This window comes from Prinia subflava, chromosome 12 (assembly GCF_021018805.1).
Source record: "Prinia subflava isolate CZ2003 ecotype Zambia chromosome 12, Cam_Psub_1.2, whole genome shotgun sequence".
NCBI lineage: Eukaryota > Metazoa > Chordata > Aves > Passeriformes > Cisticolidae > Prinia > Prinia subflava.
The window spans coordinates 2,552,565-2,575,998 of record NC_086258.1 but is presented as its reverse complement, the minus strand read 5'-3'; the positions used below and the strand labels follow the sequence as shown (position 1 = coordinate 2,575,998).

The 23,434-nt window shown below is 61.7% G+C and overlaps 1 protein-coding gene across 2 annotated transcripts; it reads right to left on the bottom strand.

Moving 5' to 3' along the window:
- Positions 1-79: 79 nt before the first annotated feature.
- On the bottom strand, positions 80-21,315 carry STXBP1 (syntaxin binding protein 1). Of its 2 annotated transcripts, none has more exons than XM_063410128.1 (19): positions 21,209-21,315; positions 11,244-11,293; positions 10,979-11,060; positions 10,185-10,261; positions 9,926-10,004; positions 9,708-9,811; positions 8,856-9,004; positions 8,440-8,524; positions 8,164-8,294; positions 7,665-7,772; positions 7,491-7,551; positions 6,875-6,940; positions 6,651-6,731; positions 6,411-6,549; positions 6,129-6,238; positions 5,884-5,985; positions 4,663-4,748; positions 3,814-3,968; positions 80-1,847 (listed from the first exon to the last, which is right to left on the bottom strand). In XM_063410128.1, exons 1-19 carry the CDS (start codon positions 21,243-21,245, stop codon positions 1,765-1,767), a joined length of 1,785 nt encoding a protein of 594 aa, XP_063266198.1. In that variant the 5' UTR covers positions 21,246-21,315; the 3' UTR covers positions 80-1,764. The 2 variants fall into 2 exon arrangements, with proteins under 2 accessions (XP_063266198.1, XP_063266197.1); XM_063410127.1 differs by lacking the exon at positions 80-1,847 and adding an exon at positions 1,867-2,986.
- Between the last annotated feature and the right edge of the window lie 2,119 nt (positions 21,316-23,434).

Here is a 23,434-nt window from a genome sequence, read left to right as displayed (position 1 = left end):
CCTTGGGGTTGGATGCAATATTTTCCCATGCTTTTCCCTGTTTCCCTGGCCCTGAGGGAGCAGCACAGCACGGCCCCAGTTGCACTAGGGATGGAGATCGCTTTTATTTAGTCACTCAAGTGCTTTAGTACAGAAGAACAGATATACAGAGATGATACATGTTTGTGCTTCAACACTTTCAAACATTTAGATTCCAGTAATTTCAAGGTAAACAAGTTCCAAGACAGACTAGATTATTTTTTTTAAAGTTTTCCTTTTTGATAAATTATTTTTTATATAAATAACTGTAACAGAAAAAATAATAATAATAATGTCCAACATACAAGATCCTGAAGCATTTGCATTGCTAAACCAAGGAGGAACAGAAACGGGCTGGGAGACCAAGGGGGAACCAACAAATATCAGTGCAATGATACAGCCTTTGCCCTAAAAATATATATTTAACTTTATGGGCAAGGAGCAGATGGGAAGGGAAGGGGCTAACCACCAACGAGGCAAGAAAGAGCAATTTTAGGGAAGGAAAAGGGGGCTCACAGCCTTCAGGGGGAAGAGAACAAAACCATAGACCCCAAAATATTGCAGTGCATCTAATGGCAAGGGAGAGGGGGCAATCCAGGGGCGTCAAATAAAAACCCAACTAAAATCAGAGGTCTGGGGAAATCACTATACACCAAGCTCGTAAGAACGTCACAAGACACAGTCATTAATATACACAGAGTCCAGGGGGTTTGGGGGGCCTGGAGGGTTTGGGGGGCCCCAGAGGGTTTTGGGGAGGGCCCAGAGGGTTTTTTGGGAGGGCCCAGAGGGTTTTGGGGAGGGCCCAGAGGGTTTTTGGGGAGGGCCCAGAGGATTTTTGGGGAGGGCCCAGAGGGTTTTTGGGGAGGGCCCAGAGGGTTTTTGGGGCGCCTCAGGGTGACGGCACGCTCAGAAACGCTTCACCACGGGACGACATGAGTGGAGCTGGGCACAGGCACCGAGCTCCTGTGGGGATGGATGGAGAGAGGTATCCATGGAGAGATAACACAGAGATATATATATAAAATAGCTTTTTATTTTATATATATATTTTTTTTTTGGAAGGAATTCCCAGAGAGGGAGCAGGGCTGCAGCAAGGCCGTGCAAGCAGACAGGCCCCAGCTCCCAGTTTGACCGGTTTGGTCCCTTTTCACATGGGAATTACCACGGTGTGAAGCGTCCTGGCTGCACTCCCACACCACCCCCATGCCAGATTCCCATCCAGATGTTGGCGTGCACATCTGGCAGGAGCAGCCACCGCCCCACAAGCCATGGGACAGACGGTGGTGCCAGCCTGGTGCCAGCCTGAGCAGCGGCTGGAGCGGTGTGGGGTGTCCATCCATCTGTCCTCCCGTCCACACAAGACCCCAGTGAGGAGCATTCCCCAAAAAAAAGCGTTTTTCTGTCATTTTCCCCACCATATTCACTAGCAATGAGCAGATGGTTACTCAGCAATGAGCTCCTGGGCGCTTCCCACAGCTGCAGCTACAAATATATAGATTTTTTTTTTCTTTTTCTCTTAAACACAATGCATCCATTTTCTTAATATTTATATATATATATTATTAATTTTTTTGGCTGTTATCCCCTCCCTGTGGATAAAATGAGATGGGGGAGGCACTGGGAGGGGAGAGGGGGGGTCAACACAAGAACAAGAGAGAAGCTGGGCCCACTGGGTGCAGGGTGGCACCCGGGGCCGGGCGCCCGGTGGGGACGTGGGTCGGCATCGAGTGGTGACAGCGTTTCCTTTTAACTGCTGCTCTCTTCCTCTGTTTTATTGAGTTTCTTCAGCGTGTCCAGCAGCTTCTGTGGGGTGAGGATGTGCGTGGACCCTGTGGGAGCAGAGGAGAAGGGGTGCAGGGGGATCAGTGCTGGTTTGGGATGGCCCCGCCATGTCCCCGCTGTCCCGGGTCCCCCTTACCTGGCGGCCCCGCGCCGCTGGAAATGCTTGCGAGGAAATGCAGCCTGTGGGGCCGGGGTGGGGCAGGGGAACGGGAAAAGGACGGAGCAGGAGAATGGAGGCGAGGGATGGAGCGGGAGGGATGAGGCGGGGCCGGGGGGTGCCGCTGCAGGGGGGCTGTGGCACTGCAGGACTCACGGGGGATGCAGGAGGCACTGCTGGGGTGCAGGGTGGGAGATGCAGGGACCAGCTGGCATGGAGGGACCTTCCCCAGGTCCCCCAAACTGCACGGAGCATCCTGGGGACACAGAGGGGCTGGAAGGGGTGGCAGGGGACAAGGAAAACAAATGGCTCTGGCCTTCTGCTGCCCCTCGCTGGGGGGCAACGGGGCTCCCACCATGCTGCCCACACTGGCACAGCCCCACAGACACTGCAGGGACCAGCACACGGGGGATGCCAGGGGGGCTGAACCCCAGAGCAGGGTTTGGGGTCTGCAACGTCGGGACTCTCCTGCCTATCCAAGAGCAAACCTGGGCTGAGTGGGATCCCAGCCCCAGGGCACCCGGGGGTGCCAGCAGTGCCCAGCCCGTGGGGATGGAGCAGGACGAGTGCTGGGGTCTGCACCGCTGCCCCTCTGCCCCAGCCCCACTCCCAGGGCAGTACTAAGGAGCTCTGTGCCCCTGCCCGGCCCCGGGACCCCTCTGTGGGGCAGGCAGGACCCTGGCAAGGGGGAGCTCATGGCAGGAGGGAGCCGGCCAGGGGACGTGGCTGAGGGATGATGGAGCAATGCCGGGTGCTTTTCCACCTGGGCGGAGGAACCGCAAGCATTTTCTGATCGGAGAACCCGACAGACCCCAAAAGAACAATTCAAAAAAGGAGGAACGGAAGAATCAAAGAAAACCCTTCGGGGAGGAAGAGTTTCTTTTTCATTAGTAAGCTGCCTTTACTTGGTTTCTTTGGCTCACTCCATTGCTGGAGCCTGATCCTCAAATGATACCCTAGTGGAGTCCCTGAAGTCGGGGTGCCTCAGGTCCATGAGAAATTTGGTGGGAGTGAGAATGTGAGTAGAACCTGTGGGAGAACAGAGCGGGGCTGACGGCGGCGCCGAGGCTGCCCCACGCCACCGGCACCACCAGCTGCGCCTGGGGGGAGGAAGAGGAAGAGGAAGGGGGCGGGTGGAGCCTGGAGCTTCTGAGCCGCATGCAGGGGATGGAGCCTGGAGAGAGGCGGGGTGAGATGGGTGACAGGCAGGATGGAGCTGGGATGGGTGTCCGGTGACAGGGACACAGCTGGGGCAGCAGGAGGTGGTGGAGAGCGGGATGCTGCTCCCAAGGAGCTGAAGGGATGCTGGGGACAGGCTCCACCAGGCATCCACAGCAACCGATGAGATGGTGAAGGACACCTGCCTGTGCCCTGCAAGGTGAGTATCCAAGCTGTGCTTCCCAGGAGAATGTCAGGGACCTAACAGCTCCCACTAACACCTGGCAGAGCTCCCACTGTGTCCTCTGTGCCTGACCACGGCTCCCCTGCGAGATGGGAGCTGCCCCTGACCATGTCCTGTGCAACTGAAAAAGCTGCTTCCCTCTTTATTGTGCACTTTTCCTCCTGTAATGACCCCAAAACCGAGGAGCAACCCGAGCTGCCAAACCTCCTCCCTTCTCAGCCAGCCCAGCCAGGAGACGTGAAAAATGGAAGAAAAAATGGAAGCAGAAATGAGGATGTTTGGGGTGATGTAACCCAGACGGGGCAGGGAGGAGGCACCCGGGGGTGACAACAGATGTCCGGAGAAAACCCTTCCGCAGAGTTCCAGCTCCCGCGGCGCTCCCGAGCCGGGAATTGGCGGGATGGAGCGTGGGATGAGCAGCGGGCGGGACGGGCCGGCCCGGGGCCGCACTCACCTATTAGCACCTCCCACTTGCCGCTGGCTTGTGTCACCTCGTAGGCGCAGCGCATCTCGTTCATGCTCACCCCGCCCAGGATGAAGATGATGAGGCGGGGGCCGCTCCGGTACTCGCCGGGGGCCTTGTTCTTGTGCCAGTGGCCGTAGCGGGCACTGAGGAGAGGAAGAGGAGGGTGAAGGACGGGCACGAGGCACCGCAGCTCAGTTACATCACACAGACATTGCTGCTACGGCAGGTCAAGTGCAGGGCTCCAGCCACGAGTGCTGCTCGCTGGTACAGGGAGGGAAACTGAGGCACCACGTGTCCGAAGGGAAACTGAGGCATGGGATTCCTAAAGGGAAACTGAGGCATGGGATTCCCAAAGGGAAACTGAAGAGTGGGATGCCTGAAGAGAAGTGAAGGCACGGGATTCCTAAAGGGAAATGGAGACACAAGGGTATCTGTAGGGAAACTGGAGCACAGGATGCCTAAAGAAAAACAGAGACACAGGGTGCCTGAAGGGAAACTGAGGCACAGAATGCCTGACAGAAACTGAGACGCAGGGTGCCTCAAGGGAACAGAGACACGAAGTGCCTGAGGGGAAATTGAGGCACGGGAAGCCTGACAGAAACTGAGACAAGGGATTGATTCCTGAAGGGAAACAGGCACAGGCTGTCTGGAGGGAAGCTGAGATCCAGAGTACCTCAAGGAAATAGAGACACCAAGTGCCTGAGGGGAAACTGAGGCACGGGATGTCTGAACGGCCTCTGAGCAGCTCCCAGAGGTGCTGCTGGCTCCAGCCCGGGGGTGGGTGTGGGATGATGCTGACAGTGACGCAGGGGGGTGGGCAGCAGGAGGGGCACCCACCTGACGGCAGTGGTGCTGAAGGAGGCGGAGGAGCGGGTGGAGATGTACGGGTAGTGCTTGGTGTCCAGCTTGTCATCGATGGCATCCTGAGGACACAGAGGCACGGCTCAGCGGGGAGCCAGGCACAGCCCCTCTGCACGGCTGTGCCCAGGATTCCCCTCCTGAGCTCAGGAGCAGGCGCTGAGCTGGAGGTTTCAGCCCTGGGATCCCCTCCAGCATGAGGGACCCGCTGCTGCTTCACAGTGGCAGAGGGACAGTGACACCTGGGAGACCCTGCTGAGGTGCTGCTGCCCTGGGCAGGCCCCTCTGTCCTGGGGGTGAGGCTGAGGGGTGTCCTGGGCGTGAAGCCACCCCGGGGGGGTTGTGACAGTGGAAAACAGGAGCTCTCTGCTTTTGGGACCTCAGGGAGCTGCAGCTCTGCTGCTCTGAGGGCAGAGGCAGCCCTGAACTGCTCAAGCTGTCCCAGTGCAGAGCTCCTGGGACAGTTCCTGAGGACACAGAGCTGTACAGAGCCATGCCTGTCCCCTGGCTCTGCTGGGACATGGGCAAGGCTGTGACAAGGCCAGCCAGTCTTGGTGGCCACGGTGGCACAGACACAACCAGCCAAGCTGTTACCGCACTCATATTCCAGGGATGCTGGGCAAGCCTGGTTTGGGCTGTGAAGTCTCGGGGGAGACCTCACTGCAGTCTGAAACTTCCTCGTGAGGGAAAGAGAAAGGGCAGCTCCCAGCTCTGCTCTGGGACAGGGACAGCACCCAGGGCATGGCTGGAGCTGGGCCAGGGCAGGCTCAGGCTGCAGAGCAGGGAAAGGTTCTTCCCCCCGAGGTGCTGGCACTGCCCAGGCTCCCCAGGGAATGGGCACGGCCCCGAGGCTGCCACAGCTCCAGGAGCCTTTGGACAGCGCTGCCAGGGATGCCCAGGGTGGGGTTGGTGGGGGCTGTGCAGGGATAGGGGCTGGATTTGATGATCCTTGATATCCCTTCCAACTCAGCACATCCTGTGATTCTGTGCACCCTACCTGGGGCCAGCTTGTGGAGGCCAGGAAAGCCTCCCAAAATATCCCAACTGTGCTGCAGCCCCCGGCAGGGAGCAGCCTGCAGGACACGCAACCACAGAGGTGTCAGGTTTGGGCTGAGAGCCCCCAGCTCTCTGCAGGTCCCTTCCTGAGCAGCTCCGGTGTCCCCTGCCGTGGCCCCAGCCCTGTGCTGGCTGCTGTCTCACCTCCATGATGTCCTTGATCACCGGGGTCCACCGGGACAGCTGGTACGTCTGCTCGCTGATGCGCTCCTTGCGCTCGGGCTTGCTCCGGCGGCGCAGCGTGGACTGGGCACAGAGCACAGGGACAGCCTGAGACACTGCGGCCCCAGGGACACCCCCAGGGACACCCCCAGGGACACCCCAGGGCACCCCGGGGGCTCAGCGCTGCCAGGGCAGGGCGGCAGGGACGGAGGGAGGAGGGCACTCACGTCTGTGATGATGGGCACCCCGAGGTGGGCCATGTTGGTGATGATCTCGCTGTCCTCGGCCGGGATCTGGGCGTGCTGGATCAGCTTGTTCAGGTTCTCCTCGGTGATTCCTGGGACGGCACAGGGGGTGTTCTCCTCAGGAATGGCTCCCCAAGGGGACACAGCCCCTCTGCTGCCAGCTCAGGACACCCAGCCTGCTCAGGGAGGCAGGGCTGGGTTTTCCCAGCTGGACAGCCCTGGCCAAAGCTGGATCTGCCTGCCCACAGCCCTGCCCATCCTCACCGTTCTTCAGGAAGATGTAGAGCAGGATGATGCGGATCTTGTCATAGGTGCTGACGTTGCCATCCAGCAGGATGGGGACAATGGCCCTCATGGGGTCCTTGATCTTCTCACCTTCAGCATCGGTGCCCATGGCCAGGTCCTGCAGGGAGCACATGCTCATCACCACTCTGTGCTGGGAGGGTGGAGCTGCAGCTCCTGATGCTCCTGTGGGGACGTGGGGCTGGGGGAGCTCTTTGGTACCTGCTCAACTCGGCAGAGCTTGTCCACAGTGCCCTGGTAGTGCTTCATGCAGTCCTCGGCCAGGTGCAGGTGGGTCGAGTACTGGGGACACGAGAGTGGTCACCTCTGCAGCGCTGGCAGCAGCTGAGGGTCCCTGTGCCACCACCCGTGGCCAGGGGAGAGCTGCCAGCTCCTGCTGCCCAGGTGGCCTCAGTCCCTGGACACACAATGTCCCCTCCCCATACCTTGCTGAGCTCCTTCTGGTACTGTGGCATCTTCTTCAGCATCTGGGACAGGTCCCTCATGGTGGTCTGTGAGGGAAGGGGACACGGTCACTCACCCTCAGGGACCTGGGGGTGACTGAGAGCAGAGAGGGGATGACCCTGCCAAGGACTTCTGTCCCCACGTGAGCCCCCTGTGGGGGTTTGGTGACCCCTGATGTGTCACTGCCTGAAGCTAAGAGGCAGGAGGGGTCTGCAGCTCTGCAAACTGGGGTGCACTGGGGAGAAAGCAGCTGAAGATCTCCCTTGGAGCCTGCCTGGGGCTCAGATGGTACTTTCAGCTCCTGGCCACTTCTACATCCTACTGCCACCAGGGTCCCCTCACTGCCACCAGCTGAGGGATGGGGACAGAGTAGCTGCTGTGGGAGGTGCACGGATCCTGTACTGGGGGCAGACTGACCCCTGGGGGCAGAGCTCTCCCAGAGCACCCCGTTTTCCAGCCCCAGGGGTAGGGCTGGTCCCCCACAGCCATCTCCCCCTGCCAGGAACCTGACCACTCTTCCTCCTAGGCAAAGTGTCCCCCACCATGTGCCAGCTCATGGCTGGGCCTGTCCCCAGCTCCCTGGATGCATCAGGTCACCTTGTCACCCGTGTTCATCCTCTTGCTGGAAGAAAACTCCTTCAGGGACCGGGTCACCTCCCTGCAGAGAGGAGGGCAGAGTCGTGAGCGGGGAGGGGACCCTCACAGCGGGGTGGGTGGCAATGCCAAGCCAGTGTCCCACCCAGGCAGCACAGCAGCCCCAGGGCCACTCACTGGGACACCTCGGCGATGTGCTTGTGGCGCAGGGTGACCCACAGGTCGTCATCCTCGTCCAGGAGAACCTCCTTGATCCGGGCCTCACCGATGCCACTCGTCTCGTACCTGGGATGAGGGCAGGGATGTCACAGGGGGGAAGGGGCTGGGGTCACACAGTCCCCTCACTGCTGGGTTTAGGGAGCTGGGGAGACACAAGGGCTCCTCTTGGCTGTGCCAGTAGCAAAGTGATTTCAGCTGAGATTGACCTCTTCCCTTCTTGTACCCCTTCAGCTCCTAAATGTTGGGAATGGGCCGAGGGCTGAAGGCTGGAAAAGCCCTTCTTGTCCCAGTCCTGCCCACCAGGCTCACCAGAGTGCAGCACTGGGGAGGACTCCCCCCTCCTCCTCCAAGGGAACACTTGTGATGGATGGAGGGACGCTGAGCTCCCAGCTCCTGCTCTAGGACTGGCCTCAGGGGTGTCACAGGGGTGGGGATGGGATGGCAGCACTGCACTCACTTGTAGACATCGTTCTCGATGGGCAGCAGGTCGTAGCTCATGGCCTGGAAGGTCAGCTCGTGCAGCACCGGGGACGCGGGGTCGAAGCCACGGTCCAGGATGAGGAGCTGGGAGCGAGCCTTGTCCGGCCCCTGCGGACACAGCAGAGCCATCAGCACCAGCCTGGGGCTGCCCAGCCCCGCAGCAGCTCAGGGGGCTCTTCTGGGGTCCCCACTCCCCACTTCAGGAGTGAAGCATCACCCCCAGCACCCTCCCAGGGCCGCCAGCGGCGCTCACCTCGCCCATGGTGGGGTCGTCAGCCTTGTAGGCGTCCAGCTTGTCCTGGATGAGCTGTGCCAGCATGGCATTGTCCTTGTAATCCCTGGGGGAGGCAGGGGGACAGCTCAGCCCCACAGGGCACGGCACGGGGAGGAGATGTTTGCTTCCCTGTGCAACACCCTTGGCTCGTGGAAGAGCAGGGACCTGAGCAGGTTTTGTTGCCCATTCCCATCTCTCCTCAACGAGCTCCCCTTCACCTTGGTGCTGTTTAGATTTCAGGATCCCAACCCCCTCAGCTCCCCAGACCATCAAGTGTGAGCCTGTTTACACTGAGCACGGGTGTCTGTCCATCCCCCAGCCTGTCCATCCCCACGCCCTGAGCAGCACTGCTGCAGCAGCCCCAGCCATGCCCCGTGGTGCCAGGCTGGCCTCACCCGCGGTACCGCACGGCTGGGTACTCCTTCAGGGTGGCACACAGCGTGGCAATCTGCTCTGCCAGGCGCTCCAGGATCGGGTTCTTCATCTGGGCCTTGTGTGGGCTGTAAAAGCTTTGGAAGGAGTCGGCCGAATCCAGAGAATAAACCTGGGGGAGCAGAGGGAGGGAGGTCAGGGGGGATGTCTGCAGCAGAGCAGCCATGCCCCAGCTGGGTTTGCAAACCAGATTCATCCCCACATGGACCCAGCAGCTGCAGCTCAGCGATGCGCAGGGCACCCCTCAGAATTTCCAGCTCCCAGGAGCCCTCAGAATTTCCAGCTCCCAGGAGCCCAGCTCCAGCTCCATGGCAGGATCCCTACCCATGGGTCCCTCCCAGCTGGGCAGAGGGGGCAGAAGACCCCTGCCCTCAGCAGTCACCTGCTCCCAGGCAGGGAAACAGAGACCTGGGGACAAGCAGAAACACACAGGTCCCCAGCTGTGCCCCCAGTAAAAACCATGTGAAGATGCCAAGAGGTCACTCCCTAGGAATGCTGAGGATTGAAGGGTTAATGGCACCAAGCAGGTCTGGCACCGTCTGTCCCCTGCTCCCTTTGTCCCCAGCAGGGGCAGATGGCCCAGGGCCAGCTTCTTGGTGCCCTTGGCTGATGGCAGAGCTGGCCAGCACAGCTGTGGGCACGGGGCCAAGGCACAGCACCTGCTAAATCCCCGGCGGCATCAGCCTGGGAAGGCATCTCAGGAGACAGGGGGGCAGAGCAAGGAGGCAGCTGGGGCTGCGGGGCTGTTACACAAACCCTGACGGCTGCAGAGGGGCCTGGAGCACCCCTGACTGTCCCAGCCCGCCCAGGCTCACCTGGGACTCAGAAGGGAGGAAGGCAATGTTGATCTCTGTCAGGGTTTTGATGACCTTGGCGGCGCGGGACTTCACCAGCTCATTGAAGAGGGCGTCAGGACAGGCTGCAGGGGGAGGAGCAGCAGGGTGGCGCTTAGCATCCCTCCATCCCTCATCCCTCATCCCTCCCCACCTGCTGGCACCGTTTCGGTGGCTGTCCCTCCCCTCTGGGTACTCACAGTCAGTGAAGAAGACGTGGGCAGCTCTGTACTTGGAGGTGGGGGGATCCTTGAAGTCGTTGATGAGGGAGTGGATGGACTGCAAGAGAGAGGCAGCAGCTGGGCTGGGCAGGATGGCACTGTGGGCCCCCCTGCTGCCTCAGGGCACGCTCTTCACCTCACCCCATCACCCTGTGGCACCACTGGGGCCTGGATGCCTCCCACGGGCACAGCTGCCCATCCCAGTACGTCCCCGGGTGTCCCTGTGTCCCCCACTCACCTTCTCGGAGGGGGTGATGAGGTACACGGCCTCCAGGCTGGGCAGGGGCTCCCGCCGCTTGTTGATATCTTCCACAACTTGGGGGGAAAACAGGGATGGTGGGCAGGGCACTCAGCCAGGCAGGGTTGTTGGACACCCCCTGGCTGGACATCCCATGGCCACTGGAGGCTCCATGGCCCCCCCTACATATCCAAAACACCCCCAGCCACTCCTCCCTGCCCCCCAGGAGCTGGGGCACCCCTGCCCACCCCATCCCAGCCCCGTGGTCCCCGCTGGAGCTGTGGGCACCTGGCCAGGTCCCAGGGGCCGTGGATCTGTCAGTGCTCCTGTGCTGCTGTTCCCTTGATTTCCCCTCACATCCCCTTCACCCACCCGAGGATGAAGCTCTGGCTGTACCAGATAAACCCCCCTGCCCCCAGCACCTCCCAGGACCCAGCCTGGGATTTCCTCCTCCTTTCCCAGTGTTGCAGGGAGCTATTAGGTTATCAGGCTGATAGAAACCAACACCTGGTCCCCTCCTGGAACTGAAGGACTGCCAGGACACGAGGTGTTCTGGGTGTTCTGGCTGCTCCAGCCCCAGCAGGCAAGGAGGGGCTGTGGAACTCCAGCCTGGCACCAGGAGCCGTCCACGGGCAATGGGAGGCGGAGTGGCTCCATCCTAAGTGGGACAGGGCTGGCTGGGGCCTCTGCCAACCGCCCTGTGCCAGCCTGGAGATGCCTCTGTGGGTGTCCTGGTGCAGAGGGAGATCCTGCCCTTCCCACAGGGAACATGGGAGGCAGGGAGGGGAACTCACTGGTTATGCCCTCTGTCATGATGTCGGTCATCTTGCAGCAGGAAGAGAGCATGCGCATGCTCAGCTGGTCCACCACCAGCACCTGGGGACAGGTGAGCACCCTGTGAGCACCCTGTGAGCACCCCCTGAGCACCCTGTGAGCACCCCCTGAGCACCCTGTGAGCACCCCCTGAGCTGGGGGCACGGCAGGACCTCCCCCACCCTGCCAGGACCTTCCTCACCCTGGCCCCTCCCCTCCTGGCTCCTCCCCAGGTTTGGTGCTCACCTTCCATTCCCCCTTCTTCTTCACCTTCCGGATCACATCGTGCATAATCTCTGCAAGAAAGGGGATGGGCAATGTGAGAGCCCAGGTTCCCTCCTCCAGCACCCCAGGGCCTGCTGGCAGCAGCAGGGGCTGCACTGGGGGCACCACACCCCACCCATGTGCAGGGTCACACTGAGCCCTGCCCACCCTGTGGGGTAAGGAGGGGATGGGGGAGGTTTGGGGGTACCCAGGGAGGGGTGGTCACCCCCCAGGCCTGTTTTTCTCTCGTGCTTGGCACTCACAGACAGACCCCAGGCTGGTGGGGAGCGTGTGCTGGTTGGGGGGTCCCTGGGGGAGCCTGAGGGCCACCCCATGAGGTTCAGCCCTAATCCAAAGTGCTGGGAAAACAACAGCAGCTTAAGAGCTCCTTTTAGAAACAAGAATCAAGCAGCCTGAGCCTGCTCCTTGTAATCCCTCACAATCCCATTTCACCTCCCGTGGCTGCCAGGCTTATGCAACCAGGCAGGACAGCAGCACCCCCGGGACCACCCCAGCCCAGAGCCCCCCACCCCTGCCCCGGGCCAGCTCCCTGGGAGACGCAGTTCAGGGCCATGAGGAGGTGGCAGAGGGACAGCCTTTGGGGCTGGGCTGCAGGAAGGGGGGTTCAAGCCTTGCCCTCCTGCCAGTGCTGCCCAAAGATCTGTTTTGGGGGAACAAGGTGCCCCCCAAACCCTGCAGGTGCCCCTTTCACCCACGTGTGTGTCCCTCACAGAGCTGAGCCTGAGGAAAGGAGTCTGTCCATGTCCTCACACAGCATTTTCCCTGCATTTCATCCCTGCAGGGTTTTGCTCTGAGCTCCTGGTCCCAGGGAAGGGATGGAAATACCCAATAACAAGACAGTTAAGGAATGTTTCTAAGTTAGAAAACAGAGGTGTGAGGATGTCACCCTGCCAGGCTCAGCCTTGGGAGCCTTCCCTGTGGGTCACCCCACGGGTGCTGATTCCCTGGGTTAAGCCCAGCAGGGTCCAGAGCTGGCACTGGTGCCAGCAGGGATGAAACAGGAGCCTCTGAGTGATGCTGTCTGTCCTGCTGCAAAACCTGCAGAAAACAGCCACTCCTCAATGCCCCTGCACATCCACCACCTCTCCCAGCTAATCCTGCCTGCAGGGAGCCCCAGAAGGGCACTGGCCTTGTCCTCGGTGTCCTGCCTGCCCTTGGTCACATCCTCTGGTCTCTCCATGGGGAGGGGGCGCAGGGAGCTCAGGGCTGGGGCAGAGGGATGGAGGTACCTGGTACCTACACTGGGCAGGCAAAGCTGCTGTGCCCACATGTGCTGCCCAGCTGCACCCACCAAATGCACCAGGAGCTGCTCTGGGGCAGCAGCTGGCAGTGAGGGCTGTCCCTGCACCCCGGTGCTGCCCCTGCACCCCGGTGCTGCCCCTGCACCCCAGTGCTGCCCCTGCACCCCAGTTCTGCCCCTGCACCCCAGTGCTGTCCCTGCTCCCCGGTGCTGCCCCTGCTCCCTGGTGCTGTCCCTGCTCCCCGGTGCTGCCCCTGCTCCCTGGTGCTGTCCCTGCTCCCCGGTGCTGTCCCTGCACCCCGGTGCTGTCCCTGCTCCCCGGTGCTGCCCCTGCTCCCCGGTGCTGCCCCTGCACCCCAGTGCTGTCCCTGCTCCCCGGTGCTGTCCCTGCTCCCTGGTGCTGTCCCTGCTCCCCGGTGCTGTCCCTGCACCCCGGTGCTGCCCCTGCTCGTGCCCTGGCAGTGGGGCACGGCCTGGAGGGAGCGATGCCAGCACGTCCCTGCTGCTCCTGGCATCACCCACATCTGCCTCCTGCCCCGGGGCTGGGAGCCAGCAACAACAGCACTGCTGCAGGGCAGCACCGAGGCTGCATCACCATCCCACAGGCTCCATCACCATCCCACAGGCTCCATCATCACCATCATCACCCCACAGGCTCCATCCCATACCACAGGCTCCATCCTGATCCCACAGGCTCCATCATCCCAATCCCACAGGGTCCATCATCCCAATCCCACAGGCTCCATCACCATCCCACAGGCTCCATCCTAGTAAAGCACAGGGGCCATGGTGGTACACAATGAAAGGCGTCAGCAAAAAGCAGCAGCCAGGAAGAATTCCTGCCCCTGCAACAAAAATCCAGCTGGGGAAGGAAGGAGGGGAGGAAGGACAGAAGGAAGGAGGCTGGGAAGAGCATCCTGTGGCCCAGGGGATGGTGTTCCCATGAGGAAAGTGGGCCCAAGGGCACGAGATCCCAAAAAAGGCTCCCAATGCTGCCTCAGTCCCACCCCGAGCAGCTGCAGGGGACACTGTGGCTTTGTGGGAACGCCGTGTCCCTCCTGCACAGGGATGTTGGGCTGGATGGAGGATGCTTGAGGTGGGAGCATCTGCCTGGCTGCAAACAGTGCTGTCACATCCTCAGCCCGACCCTGGAACCAAGCTGGGCCTCTCAGAGCAGGAACTGGGCACTTCAAAGGGTAATTTCTCTGAGCTTTGTAGGCTTAGGGTGCCAATCTCTAAATCCCTGATCCCCAGGCACAGTCATTCTCTACGTTGATGTCCTCTCCTGCCCTGACCACGGGTCAGATTTGACTCCAAATTTTGTCTCTTCCACAGGCTGCCAGAGCCAGCTCAGAGCCCAGGCAGGGTCAGGAAAGAGGCAGATCCACAGAGCATCCTCCAGAGAGCCCCAGGGTCCTGCCAAAGGGCACAAACTCGAGCAAAAGCTGGAGAGTGGTGTCACTTTTTGGGAGATGTGGCCATGAACTTCCCCTCTGGGCTGTCCCTGGAGCAGCCATCCAACCCCAGCTTAGGGAAGAGTGCTCTGGGCTCCCAGGGGAAACAGGAGGTCCTGAGGTCCCAAAGCCCTCAAGTCATGCCCAGTCCCCTCCCAGAAGTGGTGCTCTCCCAATCCACACCAGCAGGCCAGATGTTGCTGTCCATGGCCTCAAACATCTGGTCAGACAGTTTTTATGATTTAACATCAGCTGGTGATGCTCACAGGCAAGTTTTTCATCCTGGAGATAGAACCAGGTTTCAAGGGGGAAAAAGAAATCCACACGAGCATCTCATCCAGTGCCTCCAACACTTGGCTTGTGTGGACCTACCACGTCACATCTGCTTCCTTCAGGCTGAAAGAATTTTAATGACAGCTTCCCCCAAGAACAGGGAATAGAGACAGCTCTGGATCCTCCTCCAGCCTCAGAGCCCCTGGGCAGGGCAGCACATCCCTGCTGTGAATGGAGAACCCCTGGAGCAGCATGGCCCCAAAAGTGCCACCAGGCAGGTGTCACGTTGGAGACCCAGCCCAGCACCTGCAGCCAGGCTCCTTCTCGGGGTGACACGTGGCATGGACGTGACCCCCTGCATCATTTCCACGCAGGTGACACGCTGGCCTAGTAGGACTTGAGCCCATCCATCCCTCCAAGAGGCTTATCCCATGGTATTTATACCCTGGCCTTCCCCCAGCCCTGCCTTGGGCGTGGAAACTGAGCCAGCCCCACTGGAGCTGGGGAAGGAGGGTTCCCTGCCACACCAACAAAGCTGTGTCCCCAAGATATGGACCCTTTTTGGAGTTCCCCAAGAGAAGGACCCTTTCCAGAATTCCCCAAGATCATTGTCCTGCTTCAGAACAGGCCTTGAAGCCTGTTGGAAGAGATGGACCCTTTTAATGAACCCCTTTTTGGGGTTTCCCAAGAGATGGACCCTTTTTGGGGTTTCCCAAGAGATGGACCCTTTCTGGAGTTCCCCAAGGCCATTGTCCTGCTTCAGAACAGGCCTGGAAGCCCGTTGGAAGAGATGGACCCTTTTAATGACGCTCCAAGAGAACCCCTTCTTGGGGTTTCCCAGGAGATGGACCCTTTTTGGGGTCCCCCAAGGCCATTGTCCTGCTTCAGAACAGGCCTGGAAGCTGAAGAGCAGCCCTGACCTCCCTGGGGGGAGTGGTCCCCTTGTCCTGGCCACCACCCCAGGGTGGGGGTGCTGCAGGCAGGGACGCCCCAGTGCCAGCAGCGATGGCCATCCCCTCCTGGGGATTCCTGCTGCTTGGAAATGCTCCTCCACTGCCACACCCCGGGACCTCACCTGCCCTGACGTGGCACAGGAGGACGGAGCTGCTCTGTGGATGGGCAGGAGCTGATCCCAGCCATGAGCTCCTCCCTCTCCTCACACACCCTGTGTCTCAGGATCCCAAATCCCCAAATCACAGAAACCCACGGCGAGGTTTGCTGGAGTGCCACTCTCCTAAAAAGCTGTCAGGCTGCATCTCCCAGACTGACACGTTTGGCTTTGGGTTGGCCTGGCAACTGCTTTTGTGCTGGTTCATTAACTAATTGCTCACGCCAGTGTGAACGGTGCCCTGCTCCCAGCACGGCTGGACGGAGCAGAGCACGCGCCCACCTCCAACAGCCCCAGCCGGGCTCTGCAGGTGCCACCCCCAAATAAAACTGGCAGCACAGAGCAGAGGGTGGCAGCAAGGGCCCTGCACGGCCACCAGCACCACCCAGCACAGGGAAATCACCAAGAGGAGACAGAGCCCAGCTGATGTCCCTCAGCACGGCCAAGAACCATCCAGGGGTGACCTGAGCCTGGACACTGCTGTGCCCATAACCCAAACCACCTCCCCTTCAGCAGCCCAAATCCTGAACATCCACTTTTCCCACTGGATTATGCCCATCTGGAAGCCTTCCTGGAGGACACATTCCCCAGGGATTAGTCCCACTCATGGTGGTAACCTGTGTTTAATTCCTCCTTTTCCTGTTTGCACTGCTCTCGTGAAGGATGTCCACATTTAACCCTGCTGGGCAAAGCTTTGGGAAAACAGCCTAGGGAGAAGGAGGATGGAGACCTGGAGCTCTGGAACTCTGTAGAAGTTGAGTAACACAGCCAGAAGTGAAAAAGGGAAATTAAATGCATGATCACATCCATGAACCCTCTGAGTGCCCTGGAGGAACAGAGGAAAATTCACGAGGTTTCCACTGCAGGATCAGGCACAGGGTGATTGTTGGGGAGTCCTGTGCAGGGACAGAAGCTGAACTCTGATGATCCTCGTGGGTCCTTCCAGCTCAGGATACTCTGTGGTAACTCCAGACGGTTTCCTGGGGTCTGCACAAGGATCTGGGAGTTGAGCAGAGTTTCCCTGTTTGGGAACAACCAACAACCCAGAGCCCTTCAGGTCCCTGCTGAAGGCACCACCCTTCTCCAACACTTGTCCTCTTGCTGCTGATGTTTCTGTCCCCAGATGCTGTCCCTGGCTGTGCTGGTGGTGTGGCCAGTGCTGGTGCCACGAGGAGCCCAGAGCTGTCCTGCAGCAGGACAGCACTCACACGGTGTCACAGTGTCCCCAAGGGGAGGTGACCCTCACATCCCTACATGTGGCCATGACTTTCTGAGCTGGTTCTTCTCTGTCTTGGCACAAAACAGAGGAAAACACCATCAAATTGTGGTTCTTTGGTGGGAATGATGCTGGGCTGGTCTCCTGTGCCCTCGGGGACACCAGGACAGGCTGGAGGGCAGCTGGCAGCTGGCAGAGGGGTCCTCGCTGCTCCCTGACCCAAGGCCAAACCATCTGACGGGCTCCACACAAGAGCCTCTAGCACAGGTGCCCACAGGTGTGTGCACACTCCCAGCTTCTCCCACATCCCGGGGGAGCCCGCAGATTAAAGCACCTTCAGCCCTGCTCTATTTTTGCACTCTCCAGAGCCAAGCTCCTTCCCCGCACCACGAGCGGGAGGGAGCAGCATCTGCTCCTCAGCGTGCGACCACAGCCTTGTGACGGGGATGATTCTCCTTTGAGAGGTGTTGATTCTGTGGGAAGAGGGAAGGAATCTCTCCTGGGACACCTTTTCCAAGAGGGGCAGAGGAATCAGCACTCAGACCTTACTTTTTCTTTTATTTTTAAGAAGGAAAGAGTCTAAATCTTCCCCATTAGTGGCTTTTTTAACCTTGCATGTGCAGACACTGGTGAGTGGATGCAGTCCTGCCAAATTGAGCTTTGTCACTCTTGGTAACCTTCCATGGTCACATATGGGCAGGAGTTTCTCAGCCCCTGGTGCAGACTGTGGTCTGGAGATTGAAATTGTTCTGCAACACCTGAGATGGTGAACGCTGAATTTTACAACTGTTTTTTCAAGCTTTTCCAACTTTGAGCCAACACCGGAGGTGAGACACAGCCTGGTGCCAGAGCCACAGCCCCGGCAGAGGCTCTGTCCATTCCTGTACCCACTGCAGGCTGGTGGCACCACGGGGACTCCTGCAAAGCGGGAACTGGCAGGATGGGCTGCCCAGGGAGCCACTGCATGCAGGGTCTGCTCCCACCCATGGGTGGGGTCAGGCTGCAGAGACCTCCTGCTCCTCACCCATCCACCTCTGCAGCAGGCTGAGGTCACAGCTGTGCCCTGTGCAGGCCACAGGATGCCATGGGCACCCCTCCAATGGTCCCTGTGCCCTCCGCTGCCTCCTCTTCCTCTCTGCCTGGCACAGCCCTTGCATGGGCAGCACACCAGCCGTGTCCCCTGGGCACTGAGACAGGCTCAGAACATCCTCCTCGAGCAGCATGTGACCCTCCAAGGCTCCCTGTGCCCCAGCAGGGGCTGGTGGCAGCTGCAGGGTGCCCAAACAGCCAGGCTGAGCCAGGTACCAGCAGGTGCCCGGCTGTGCCCAGGCTGGCAGCAGCCCCAGCCCTGCCCCTGCCTCCTCCCTGTCTCTGCAGGTGCAGCACAACCCCAGCCTGAGTCCCTGAGTCATCCCCAGGTAGGGCTGGACCCTGGAGAGGCCCAGCTGGGGACACGGAGTGACACTGGGCAGTGCCAGGCCCAGTCCAGGCAGGATTTGGCCATGGGGCTCCTGGGCACGGCCCTGGCAGGAGGCACCAGGCACAGGTCAGCTCTGGGGGAGGCTGTGCAGGTGAGGCTGCTCCGTGGGAGGATCACCTGGTGGCCTGGGGGAAAGGTGTTTTCTTGCTGTCTTTGCAAAGCGCTTCCTTATCCCAGGGCTCCTCCGCTTCTGCCACCTGCCCGTGGCAGCCCCGGGAGCAAGAGGAGCCCTTGGGGAGGCTGAAGGGCTGCAGGGTTTTTGGATCCAGCTCGGGATCACATCTGTATGCTCCAGCTCCATCGTGGCAGGTGCTGCACAGGTGTCACCCCTGCAGCAGGGCCCGTCTCTCCTCGCTGCTGACAGCTCAGTGAAATAAAACCAGCCTCCTCCTCCTCACTGCAGGCTGCTGCAGGAGAGCTGGGCTGGGCAGGGGAAGCTCAGGGAAGGTGGCCCTGAGAAGATCCAAGGGGCACGAGAGGATGGGAGGGATGTCCACGCAGGAGGGGTCAGGTGAAGGTTTGGGGATGGGTGTCCTCAGAGCAGCCACTCTCAGGTGACATTTTCCCAACCAGCACCAGGGCAGAGGGGCCAGTTCTCCCTGGGAGGGGACACAGAGACACAGCAGTAGGACCTGGTCCCCAGACATCACCCTGGGGACAAGCACACTCAGCTCCAACCCTGTCCAGACAACAGCAAGTGCAGGAGGATGCAGTCACCGTCACTGGACACCTCAGGAAGGCACAGGGACACCCCCCAGCACACACCCCACAGCTCTGGGGGGTGACAATCTGCTCCTGTCCTCCTCCTCCGGCAGCCCTGGCCCACCTCTCCCCCTGCCCACCGCCTCCCACCTCTTCAGAGGCCTCCAACCCCCGTCTTGTTATGGCACCAGCTGGTCAGAGGAATAATCCGGGTCTGGAGGGGAGCCAGGGCAGAATGCAGCTCGGGAGGGGGGGCTGGCGGAGCCAGCCATGGCAACGCGGCAGCATCCTCATCCTCGCCATCCATCCTGGGGAAGGAGCCCACAGGAGATGCCCTGCCCTGGGCTCAGCCCCAGGCTTGGCCCTCTTGCTGCTCAGGAGCAAACATCCCCTGCAGGAAAAGCTCCCGGGAGCGCCAGGCTGGCGCAGCCCGGGGGATCCCGTGCCAGCCGCACCAGTGCCCAGGGACAGGGGTCTGGAGCCCCTGCAGGCTGCTCCCAACGCTGGGGCAGCAGCTCCACCTGCCACAGGCACTGCTGCACCAAGCCCAGGAGCTCCCCGGGGCAGCGTGAGGAGCACCCCGGTCCCTGCGGAGGCAGCGCTGGACCCCAGGGTGCTCCCCCGGGTGCCAGCCCCGCTCCTCTGCAGCATTCTGCCTGCACAAACCCCGCTCCCCCTGCAGCCACCCACGCTTCCCCGCCAGCCCGGCTCCGGCGCCGCTGCCCGGCTCCACATTATCATTTTCAGTCTGAACGATGTTTTTCAGGGAAAGAACGGGCGGTTTGTCACCAAACGCTGAAGGGGAGGATTAAGTCAGATCTCCCTGATGCTGCCTCGAACCTCTCTGTGCGTGTCTGTGTGTGTGTCTGTGCTCTGTGCCAGCCTGCTCCGGAGCAGAGACAATGAATGAAGATAAGGGACACGCAGTGGCGCTGGTCTCTGTCCCCTCTCGGGCGAGGGCACCGCGTGCGGCCCTGCCAGGGGGGCTGCGGGTCCAACCCCCCCTTCCCGCACCCCACCGGGCTGGGGACAGCCCTGTCCCCACTCCGGGACCGACCCCCCAATAAACCCCAGCAGAGCCCCAGGGCCGCCCCCCCGTCCCCAGCGCGGATCCTGCAGCACAGCAGCGCCGGGCCACGTCCCTGCCTCTCCCCGGCCATTCCGGGCTCTGTCCCCGCCGCAGCCGCCGGCGGGGATGGCGCAGCCCCCACCCGCGGATGGAGGCGGCGGGAGCGCGGCGGGGCCGTGGGTGCGCGGGGATCCCCCCGATCCCCCCCTGCCCATCGCCACCCACCCATCACACCACCAGCCCCGGCCGCGCCATCTGCAGCGGCGCGGGAGGGCGGGGGACGGCCGCGGGCACGGCTGGCACGGCGAAAACACCCCCAAAACCAGCGAAAAACCCAAAAAAAAACCCAGATCCGGCCGCGGCCGGCCACGGTGCCACGGAAATAAACCCTGCGAGAGGCGGGGAGGAGGAGGAGGAGGAAGGCTGATGGCTGCGGGGGGAAGTTCCCACCGGTTCCTGCCCTTTCATTTTCTTGGTTTTTTTTTTCCTTAATGCGGAGTTTTTTCGCCTTAATTTCGCCCCGGGGAAAGGAGCGCCCCTCCTTCCTCGTCCAGCCTCGGGTGTTTTTGGAGAACAGCCCCCCCTCCCTCGCGGTTCTCCCCCGGGAAAATATCGCCTTGCAACAGCCGGGAAGGAGGAAGCGGGGCCGGGGACGATGGGGCCGTGCCCCCGCCCGCGGCTCCCGGGAACGTTCCCGGCCGGGAATAGCGCGACCCCCGCGGGCAGGGGATGCCCGGGGAGGGGGGACACACACAGGGGCACCCCCGGAGCGGGGGAGGGGAGGCACATCCGGGAAAATAACAATAATAATAATAGGAGAGGTAATAATAATAATGAAACGAAGCCCAGCGTTTGAGCGGGATTTGCTGCAGACAAAGCGGGAGGGCCTGGCCTGGCACTGCGCTGGGGGAGGGTTTGGGGGGGTCCGCGCCCCTCTGTGCCCGCCCTCGGGGCTCAGCCCCCCGTGGGGGGGAGGCCCCTGGGGAGGTTGGGGGCCACGGGGGTCGAGGGGGGATCAAACCGAGGGGGCCTCGAGAGTCTCCGGCTTCCTTGTCCCCCCCCCCCCGCCTTTCCACCGTCGCCCCGTCAGCAATCCCCCCCTCCCCCAGCACTGCAGAAAAACCCCCGACACCGCAAAAATTCAACAAACACACCCCGGAAGGTGACAGCACCCCCGACCCCCCCAGCCCGCGCCGCCAGCGTGTCCCCACGGGGGTGTCCCGTGTCGCCGTGTGCCCCCCAGCCCCCCGAGGGTCCGTATTGCGCATCCGCAGCATCCCCCCCACCCCGGCCGGGGCAGCGCGGCCGCTCCGACCCCTCCGCCCCCGCGGCTTCCCCGCGTCGCCCCCCACCCCCAAACCCCGCGGGGGGGCGCGGGTCTTACTCTCTCCCACCACAGCCTTGAGTCCGATGGGGGCCATGTCTCGGTGCCGGGGGGGGCGCAGCGGCTGGGGGGGCTCGGGGGCACCCAGAGGCGCGCAAGGGCCGGGCGAGGCTGCGGGTGGCGGCGCAGGGATGCGGAGGGCGGAGGAAGAGCGGGCAGGACGGGGGGGCGCGGGGGGCGCGGGGGGCGGCGCGGGCTCAGCTGACCGGGGCGGGGCCCGGGGCTGCGTCACGGCCACGCCCCCGCCACGCCCAGACACGGCCACGCCCCGCGCCGCAGCGCGGAGCCCCCGCCAGCGCCCCCGGCAGGCGGGACACGGTACTGCAGCGGCGGCACCCGAACGGACACGGGACACGAAGGACACGGGACACGAACGGACAGAGGACACGAACGGACACGGGGACAGGAACGGACAGAGGGACAGGAACGGACACGGGGACAGGAACGAACATGGGGACACGAATGGACAGAGGGACACGAACGGACACGGGGACAAGAACGGACAGGGAGACAGAAACGACAGGGGACAGGAACGGACACGGGACAGGAACGGACACGGGACAGGAACGGACACGGGACACGGGACAGGAACGGACAGGGGACACGAACGGACAGGGAGACAGGATCGGACAGGGGGACAGGAACGGACACGGGACAGGAACGGACACGGGACACGGGACAGGAACAGACAGGGGACACGAACGGACAGGGAGACAGGAACGGACACGGGACACGAAGGACAGGGGACACGAACGGACAGGGGACACGAACGGACACGGGGACAGGAAGGGACACGGGACAGGAACGGACAGGGGACATGAACGGACACGGGGACACGAACGGACAGGGGACACGAACGGACAGGGAGACAGGAACGGACAGGGGACAGGAACGGACAGGGGACACGAACGGACACGGGACACGAACGGACACGGGGACACGAACGGACACGGGGACATGAACGGACACGGGACAGGAACGGACAGGGGACACGAACGGACAGGGGACACGAACGGACACGGGGACATGAACGGACACGGGACACGAACGGACACGGGACAGGAACGGACACGGGGACATGAACGGACACGGGACAGGAACGGACAGGGGACACGAACGGACAGGGGACACGAACGGACACGGGGACATGAACGGACACGGGACACGAAGGACACGAGACACGAACGGACAGAGGGACAGGAACGGACACGGGGACATGAACGGACACGGGACAGGAACGGACAGGGGGACAGGAACGGACACGGGGACAGGAACGGACAGGGAGACAGGAACAGACAGGGGGACACGAACGGACACGGGGACACGAACGGACACGGGGACAGGAACGGACACGGGACAGGAACGGACACGGGACAGGATCGGACAGGGGACGGGAACGGACACCAGACAGGAACGGACACGGGGACAGGAACGGACAGGGGGACAGGAATGGACACAGGGACACGAACGGACACGGGGACAGGAACGGACAGGGGACAGGAACGGACAGGGAGACAGGAACAGACAGGGGGACACGAACGGACACGGGGACACGAACGGACACGGGGACAGGAACGGACACGGGACAGGAACGGACACGGGACAGGATCGGACAGGGGACGGGAACGGACACCAGACAGGAACGGACACGGGGACAGGAACGGACAGGGGGACAGGAACGGACACAGGACAGGAACGGACACGGGACACGGGACAGGAACGGACACGGGGACAAGAACGGACACGGGACAGGAACGGACACGGGACATGAAGGACACGAGACACGAACGGACAGAGGGACAGGAACGGACACGGGGACATGAACGGACACGGGACAGGAACGGACAGGGGGACAGGAACGGACACGGGGACACGAATGGACACAGGGACACGAACGGACACGGGGACAGGAACGGACAGGGGACAGGAACGGACAGGGAGACAGGAACAGACAGGGGGACACGAACGGACACGGGGACACGAACGGACACGGGGACAGGAACGGACACGGGACAGGAACGGACACGGGACAGGATCGGACAGGGGACAGGAACGGACACCGGACAGGAACGGACACGGGGACAGGAACGGACAGGGGGACAGGAACGGACACAGGACAGGAACGGACACGGGGACACGAACGGACACAGGACAGGAACGGACACGGGACACGGGACAGGAACGGACACGGGGACAAGAACGGACATGGGACAGGAACGGACAGGG